General features: G+C 58.7%; 1 protein-coding gene across 1 annotated transcript; it reads left to right on the top strand.

Moving 5' to 3' along the window:
* The first annotated feature begins 4,339 nt into the window (after window positions 1–4,339).
* CHADL (chondroadherin like) lies at window positions 4,340–7,750 on the top strand. Its single transcript, XM_086461717.1, has 4 exons — window positions 4,340–4,498; window positions 4,589–6,250; window positions 6,958–7,124; window positions 7,492–7,750. The coding sequence occupies exons 1-4, from the start codon at window positions 4,340–4,342 to the stop codon at window positions 7,748–7,750; spliced, it is 2,247 nt and encodes a 748-aa protein (XP_086317843.1).
* Window positions 7,751–8,300: the final 550 nt, after the last annotated feature.

Here is an 8,300-nt window from a genome sequence, read left to right as displayed (position 1 = left end):
AATTCCTCCAGGATGTGGGCCTGTTCAAGGCAACCACTGGTGAAACTGGGGTGGCTGTGGGAAGTTTTATGTGGCTGTGATCCAGCAGGCTCAGGAAAGCAGTGTCTGTCATCGCTGTGGCAGGGGATGTGCTGGCCTTGGTGTTAGGAGCGGTGTTCCCTCATTAAAAACAGGCTGCCCTAAGGCTAAGACCGAGATGCATTTTCTCTCAGTTTCTGTGACTAAAGCTTGGCTGTGATCAACATCAGAAATTGGTAAAAATCAGCTGAAGTGAAGGTGCCTGCACCTACAGAAGGTACTTCACTCACTGCAGACTGACCCCTGCCTCCTGCACCTCATCTCATCCCATTCCTTCAGCTGTCTGTTGCAAAAGCAGATCTGTGAAGTTTTGTCACGGGCTTGAGGGCAAACCTGAGACCTAAAAGAATCTGTATTTTCTGTGAGTCTTGAACCTAGCACAGCTTTCCTTGAAGCTCCCTGGGCTCTTCCTGTGCTTCATGTCCCTCTGGTCATGCAGAAAAGGAACCTCATGCAGACCACACCTGCAGAGACCAAGCAGAGGGGCTCACCTTTGCAGGAGCCATCTGCCGTGGGTCCCAGGGAGCATGTTGTGTGGGCAAGGCTGTCCAACAGCCTGCGGAGGTCGGAGGAATGCTGCTGCTTGCATGAAGACCTGTGGGCTGGGTCATGTGCGGGAAGCTTTGAGCAGCCAAGCCACACTAGCAGAACAAGTGTGAGATGTTTCTTTCAAAAGCAAATAATCTTTAGAAACAGGATTTCCATGGTCCTGGCATTCAGTGTCACGATTAGATGTCTAGGAAAAAGGGGTGTGTGGGGGTAGAAGTGACAGTCTCTGCAGGAGACAGATTTCCTGCTAGGTAGGACATGGACTCAGAAGTCCTGTAAAACTGGCTTATTCCTCAGGATTAGGAAAAAATTGGGAATTGTGAATTCTGGTTGCCATTAAAAGTTGCTTCCAGAGGATGACTGTTTCCCAGTGGTGCTCTGGAGGACCGTTGGGTCATGCCAGTGCTGCTTCAGCCTGTCTTGTGCAACCATCTCACCCCAAAAGCACTGCTATTGTCAGAAGTATTTTTAGTTTGAACTTCATTAGTCCAGTAAGGCAGCGGTGGCGCAGAGCTCTGTGTGCATGGAGCAGTTTTGGGTGCATCTGTGAGCAGTGAAGCCCTGTAGTGGTGGTAGTAGTAGGCTCCTTGCAGGCAAAGGGGAAACATTTTCCTTCGTGGAAAGCAAAAGTATCTGGGCTGGCAGAGGTGGGTTAAACCCCACCAAGTGGAAGTTCAGGTGTGTTGCCTTCATGTCCCATGCCCTATCAGAGAGAGCAAAGGCTGGCAGAAGCTAAAGCTGGTGAGATCGTTGCTGGGTAAACTAAAAGCCTGGGGGGAGGCTGAGGAAAGGGCAGACACAGCACTCCATGCCTGGTACCACACCTCGACCTCCCCATGGTCCTCCAGCAGAACCCAGGCCACCATCTGGGAGGCGTTGCTGCCCACATGGTTGGCCAGGCAGGGGTGGGGGCTCTGGTCAGGGGAGATATGGGGGGGGGGGGGGGGGGGGGGGCAGGCAGCGGGGAGCGGGGTGAGCTCGAGAGGGGCCAGGGTCGTGATGGTGATGGTGGCTGTGGCGGGTGGTTTCACATCAGCTGGTGGATGGGGTCGCCACTGAGGTGCAGGGTGGCCAGCAGCCGGGTGGGGAGGTTGTAGTTCAGGTGGAGGTGGTCAAGGAACCCCAGGCCCCTGAAAGCGCCCGGCTGGAGCTGCTCTGCCCCGCTGCCCCTTAGGCAGAGGGCAGTGATGTCTGGCAGGTCTGGGAAGAAGCTGACCTCCAGCGTGGAGAAGAGGTGGTGCCACAAGGTCGTCTTGGTAGTGGCTGTGAGGACAGACTGGAGTTGGGGCACTGGATGCGGCACTGCTAGACTGAGCGGGAGCAGCACGGGGGGGGACACGTGAAGACCCAGCCATGCTGGTGGCATGCAGCTAGGGCAAGGTGAAGACCACAAGCCGGAGCACTGATGAACACAAAACAGGCCCCACTCCCTTCACCTGTCCCTCCCTGAGGCCAGCCCCAACCCCAAATTGGGTCTGGGTGATTTGATGAACCGCGGCAGGTTCATCCCCTCTAGACTGACGCCCCCAGTGGGGCTCCCTGCGCAGCAGAGCAGAGGTGAGTGTGAGAGCTGGTGCCTCCGAGCTGATCGTCATGTCAGTGCGTTTGGGTGGTCACCCTGTGTCATGGGAGCAATAAGCACCCCTGGGAGCCTGCGGGGACAGAGGGGATGCTGGCCCAAGGCAGTGGCCAGGGAGGCTTTGGCCATCTGGCAGTGGGGAGGCTCACAGACCGCGGGCAGCAAGCCTGTTGCCCACGGGTGGCACTGGGATGGGACCTACTGGTTCTGGCAGCTGAGAATGCTGAACAGGGGAAGGGCTTGAAGGGGAGAGAGACAGTATCAAATCTTGCAGATGTGTGTTGGGCTGCAGAGCTGCTTGTGTTCCCTGGGTGAGCAAAATGCAGAGCCAAAAAAAAAAAAAAACCAAACCAGATAAAACCAACCCAAAGGAACTGAGCGAGTCGAAGGGGGAAAACAAAGGCCCCCCCAATGCCCCTCTGCAAGCAAATGGTGTGTCACACAGATGCTGCCACCCCCGGCTTCCTCAAAACAAGAAAAGCAGCAAAATTAGGAGACCGGAGGGCTGTAAATACAGCACAGCCCCACAGCCCGCCTTGCCAGCTCAGGCTTAATGCTGCTGTTGCAATTTTGGCTGGATGTCCCCTTTCTGCCCTGCACCTCCATAGCTGACTTACGCAGCCGGGAAAGGAAAGGCAGAGCCTGGGAAACAGTGAGTGCAAACCCCACTCGGGCTCTGGGCGGGTCGGTGCTGCGACATGCCAGGCTTTGGCTTTCCAGCGCCGGTGCTCCTGGCCCCCTGCAAAGCGAGGGGGAGGCGATGTGTAGGTCGATGCCCTCTCTCCAGGGGTGCTCTACCCTTCCTCCCCCGCCGCCGCCTCCTCCTTCTCCTTCTGTGTTTCTGGCTCAGCCTGGAGAGCGCTGCTGGGAAAGCGGCACAACGGGGCCCATTCAGCTCTCACTTCTGCGAGGAGAGCAAACACCGGCGCAGGAGCTGCTGGACGGGACAGGAGCTGCTTTCCTCTCTTTTTTGCCGCTTCTTCATGTCCAGGTACCCCCAGCCCCTGGGTGTGTGAGCCCCCAGGTGTGTGGGAAGGGGTGGTGGGACGATGCGTGGCACATGGCGGTGCCCAGGTGCAAGACGGGGCATCTGAGCTGGGGCCGTCACCTCAGTGGCACTTGCTGGGCACTGCACAGGAGGGGGCTGACCCCGATGTGGCGGGGGAGCCATGGCAGGGCTGGCTGTGGGGGCTGCAGGAGGGCAGAGTGGGGGCATGGGACCATGGGGGACGATGAGCCATGGCGGGCAAGGGGATGGGCACCACAGTGGCTCCATGGGTTTGAGCCATGCAGACCCCACTGCTGCTGCTCCCCAGAGCAGGGGGGTGGTGGTGGTGTATTGGCCATGTCTGCAGCCCCGCTGCCCCCTCTGTGCTCTCCCCAGCCTTGGCCTCTCTCCAGCACCTGCGCCCCAGGGGGTTGCTCCTGCCCAGCCAAAATCAACCCAGCCTTCCTGCAGCTAAACAGTGGAGATCTATTCCAAAACCTGCTATGAATAGCTTGGGCGGGGGGGAGAGCAGGGAGCGTGCAAGGTGGGAGGCGCAGAGCTGGGAGGCAGGAGATGGCCAGGGCGGCAGAGGTGGGACATTTGCAATTAAAAGAAAGGTGGCAGCTCAGAAAGCCAGCGTGATCATGTCCCCTGGGTGGCCATACCTGCTTGCCTTACAAAGAAAACAGGCCTCAATTGTAGGAGGAACATCGATACCTTGTACAGATCAAGACAATTTTATGCTAGTGATATATGAAGTAAGGGGGGGGTGTGGTGGGGTAGGTGTGTGTGCTCCAAGCCAGTTCCCCACAAGTGACCCCAGGCTCCTGCCAAGCCCCTCATAGGTGCTCCCAAATGTCCCTCAAGGAGTTTAGATAACCCAGGTAAAAGTTATTTCTAAGCGGTGAACTGCTATCTGTGACTTTCACTTTTAATTCTAAATATATATTTTCTCCTTCTGCTATCTTCCTCATTTATAACCTGTGAAAACATGGTGTGAGAGCAAGCTATGGCAAGACCTGCCCCCACTCGGTCACAGCAGTGGCCCCTGGTGCCTCTTGGTGATGCTGTTTGGGGCCACATAGGACCCTGGCCCCTCTCCAGGCCTCACTGCCATCTCTCCCTGGCTGCAGGTGCCCTCCGCCATGAGGCTGTTCTGGGGGCTCCTCCTGCTCCTGGTGGCCCTGGCGCTAGGAGAGGCAGCTGCCGCCCGCTGCCCCACACTCTGTGTCTGCGACAACCTCCACGCCCACGTCCTCTGCCTCAACGGGAACCTGACGGCCGTCCCCGACACCATGCCGCAGGTGGGAGAAGGGACCGGCAGGGGATAGGGGGGGAGGCGGTGGGGATCGCAGCCCTGGGGTAACGTGGCATTTTATTTGTGTGACCGACAGCTTACCAAAAAACTGGACCTTCGGGGCAACAGCTTCACAGTCATCCCAGTGGGAGCCTTCCTTGCAACCCCATACCTCACACACTTGGACCTGCAGCGCTGCAAGGTGGAGAGGGTTGAGGAAGGGGCTTTCCGGGGGCTGGGGAGGCTGGTCTACCTCAACCTGGCCTCCAATGGCATAACCCTCCTCTACCAGGAGTCCCTGGATGGGCTTTCCTCTCTCCAGCAGCTCATCCTGGAGGGGAACCGGATTGAGGAGATCCAGCCGGGTGCTTTTGGCCACCTGGGGTCCCTCACTGTCCTCGACCTGAGGGCAAACACCTTGGTCTACCTCCCGGACATGGTCTTCCAGGGACTGCAGGCCCTCAGGTGGCTCCGGCTGTCCCACAATGCCCTCCATGTGCTGGGCAGCGAGGCCTTTGCTGCCCTGCCCGCCCTGCGCAGGCTGAGTCTGGACCACAACGAGTTGCAGGCGCTTCCCGGCGAGGCCCTGGCCAGGCTGGACGGGGCTACTCGCCTGGACCTGGGCCACAACCCCATCACCTATGTGGCCGAGGAGGCCCTGGCCATGACCTCTCTGAAGCACCTCTTCCTAGACCATGCCGCCCTCCAGGATGTGGCGCCCAATGCCTTCGCCCGCAGCCCCCAGCTGCGCACGCTGGACCTCCGCGAAAACCAGCTGCGGGGGCTGCCGCCCCTGGCTGGGGCGGGGGGGCTGGCAAGGGTCAGCCTGGCGGGGAACCCCCTGCTCTGCTCCTGCCTCCTGCGCCCCTTCCACGACTGGCTGGCGAGGGCGCAGGTGCAGGCAGAGGGGTCCTGCGCCGCACCCCCCGCCCTCCGTGGCCGGCCCCTGGACTCCCTGAGGTCCCCTGAGATGAGATGCGGCCACATTCGGCCACGGCCCAGCCCCATCGCGCCATCGGAGCGGCCAAGGGCAGCCAGCAGCGGGCAGTGCCCCTGGGGGTGCGCCTGCTCCCCTGATTTCCGTCACGGGTCCTGCGAGAACAGGGACCTGCGGGAGATCCCGCGGGGCTTCCCTAGGGACACCCGTCTCCTTGACCTGCGCCGAAACACCTTTGAGACGGTGCCACCGGATGCCTTCCCTGGCCTGAAGGAGCTGGTGTCCCTCCACCTGCAGAGCTGCGGCATCCGGGCGCTTCGCCCTGGGGCGCTGCGGGGGCTGGAGAGCCTGGTCTACCTCTACCTCACCGACAACCGCCTCTCCACCTTGGCGGCTGCCGCCTTCGAGGGGGCCCCGCGACTGGCCTACCTCGACCTGGACCGCAACGCCTTCGCCCGCCTGCCCGTGAGTGCCTTCCAGCTCCTGCCCAACCTCATCTCCCTCCACCTGCAGCACAACGCCGTTAGGGAGCTGGCGGAGGGTGACCTGGCCAGGGTCGGGGGGCTGCGCTGGCTCTACCTTGCTGGGAATGCCATCAGGCGCATCGCCCCCGCCGCCCTGGCTCCTGCCAAGATGCTGGAGAAGCTGCACCTGGAGGGAAACCGCTTGGCGGAGGTGCCCACGGCAGCCCTGCGGGGCCTGCCTGCCCTGAGTGAGCTGAAGCTGTCCCGAAACCCCATCAAGCGCGTCGGGGCCAGTGCCTTCCTGCCACTGGCCCCCAGCCTGCAGCACCTCTACCTGGACAACATGGGCCTGGAGCAGGTGCGTGTGGCTGGGGAGCCCTGGAGGGCAGAGGCACCACAGGGCATGGCCATAGGTCCCACCTCCTTCCAGCACCCGGGCTGGTGGCCCCTCACAGGGGCAGCCGAATGGATGTCCCAGACTGCCAAAGACTTTAGGAGGAGATGCTCCATCGCCTCGCTGGGAGGAGGGGCTGCTTGGGGCTCAGCTGGAGCGTTATCTTGCTCCAACCTGTCCCCCAGCTCCCCTGGGACAGCCTCGCTCCCTGTGGTCCTTAAGGATGCCCAATTTCAGTGGGGTCCAGACCATTCCCCAAACCACCCCTTTCCCCCAGCCCTGGCCTTATTTCTCCTGCTCTTATTACAAGCCATCTTGTGGGACTTTTCACCTCTATTACCCTGGATTTCTCTGCTCTCTGAAGAAAGCAGTGTTAGCACCACTCTTGTAAGGCCCATCCACCTTTAACAGCACTCTAAGACCTCCTGCATGTCACCTTCTTTCCAGGAAGGCTGAGCAGGGTCTAGTGAGTCCCAAAGTGTGACTGAAACTTGTTAACAGTCCCTGAGCAAATGTGCTGCTGTTTACAACAGCTCTTTCACAGGCCCACCAGGTTCAGGACAGGCCCTCAGCAACCCCCCCCCCCCAAGCTGAGTAGCAGTGCAGGAGCACAGAGATTTGCTTCCCTACCTCTGTCAGGACCCCCCTGACTCACCTTTGCTTTGTTCCAGATTTCCCCCGATGCCTTCGCTGGCCTCGGTCCCAAGATCAGAAGCCTCTACCTGGAGAGTAACAAAATGAGCAACATCCCCGATATGAGCAACTTCACGGGGCTGGAGATCCTCAACCTGAGGGATGTGCCTTTCCACTGCGACTGCCAGCTCCTTCCCCTGCGCAGGTGAGTGCCATGAGGGGGGAACAGCCCCAGCAGACAGCTGGACATGCCAGAGGCACGAGCCCACAGTGCCCTGGCCATTTTGGGTCTTCTCCCACAACACGCCAGCCATTTCTTGTCTTCTTCCATGGTGGCGAGACAGAGCACACACCTATGTGCAAGGATGGAAGTAGCCTGGGCTTTCCTGGTGTAGGGAAAGCAGCCACAAGCTGGGGTGGGCAGATGCTCAGATATTCAAAGGTCACCCAGGTGAGACCCTAAGCGACACAGCCCAGCTTTGAAGCGACCTGTGCCCACTCATGGGCACAGAGTTTCGCCTCTCGCTTTGCCCCATCCCTTTCCTTGCCCTGATCTCCTGTCACGTTTCCAGGTGGATCGACAAACTCAACCTCCGTGTAGGGGCCACCTGTGGGTCACCTGCAGAAGCCCAAGGGATGAAGGTGAAGCTTTCAACTACTTTCCAAACCTGCCCTGGCTGGGGCCGAGGCGAGGCTGGGGGAGACAAGATCAAGGCTACAAGCAAACCCAGCAAGAAGAAGAGATCGGGAAAACTACCAGCCAGAGGCTTCAGAAGAGCAGAGCTTAGGAAACGTGTGTGGGATGCAACAGGGCCGTACCTACAGCAGTGAGAGCAGGTTTTCTAGGCTTGTCCCCACCACAGCAACACGGATATCGCACCAGGTGCAAAGGAGAGAGCCTGGTGCCGCCAAAGAGATGCTGATTTGCCAAAGTTGCAGAGTTTGGTTTTGCAGGACACGGAGGCACGTTCCCCTGCAAAGAACTAGTGCAAAATTCTTCTGTAGTGTTTGCAGCATGCTTTGATGGCTTGAACAACAAAGCCAAATACTTGCTTTTTCTTCCCAAGGCTCCCTCCAGCCATGTGGAAAAGCTGAAATCCACAAGTTTGTTTTGATTTTTTAAGGATGCTCTGCTTTCACAGCTTCAGAAATGACGGAAGAGCCCTGAGCGGGACTGCAAACAGCATCAACTCAAATCTTAAGAGCAGAAAACTTAAAACCTATCATCAGTGAAAACATAGCCTGAATTCCCAGCAGCTCCTCAGAATTAAAACATAAGCAGATTGAAACCTTTCTATTTCCTGCGAAATTTGATGAGTGGTCCAATTGGTGGAATGGGATCCCTGATTCCATGTGTATCCCATCACAAGCAATGTGCCTG

This window comes from Leptosomus discolor, chromosome 1 (assembly GCF_034619465.1).
Source record: "Leptosomus discolor isolate bLepDis1 chromosome 1, bLepDis1.hap2, whole genome shotgun sequence".
Taxonomy (NCBI): Eukaryota; Metazoa; Chordata; class Aves; order Leptosomiformes; family Leptosomidae; genus Leptosomus; species Leptosomus discolor.
Note: the sequence above shows the minus strand (reverse complement) of the source record. Positions and strands in the feature narration are given on the sequence as shown.

Bases quoted from the DNA above. Each gene is read 5' to 3' on its own strand.
- CHADL (XM_086461717.1), top strand. From the start codon at position 4,340: ATGAGGCTGTTCTGGGGGCTCCTCCTGCTCCTGGTGGCCCTGGCGCTA. The intron at 4,499-4,588 runs GTGGGAGAAGGG...TGTGACCGACAG, and splicing joins TCCCCGACACCATGCCGCAG to CTTACCAAAAAACTGGACCT. The intron at 6,251-6,957 runs GTGCGTGTGGCT...GCTTTGTTCCAG, and splicing joins ACAACATGGGCCTGGAGCAG to ATTTCCCCCGATGCCTTCGC.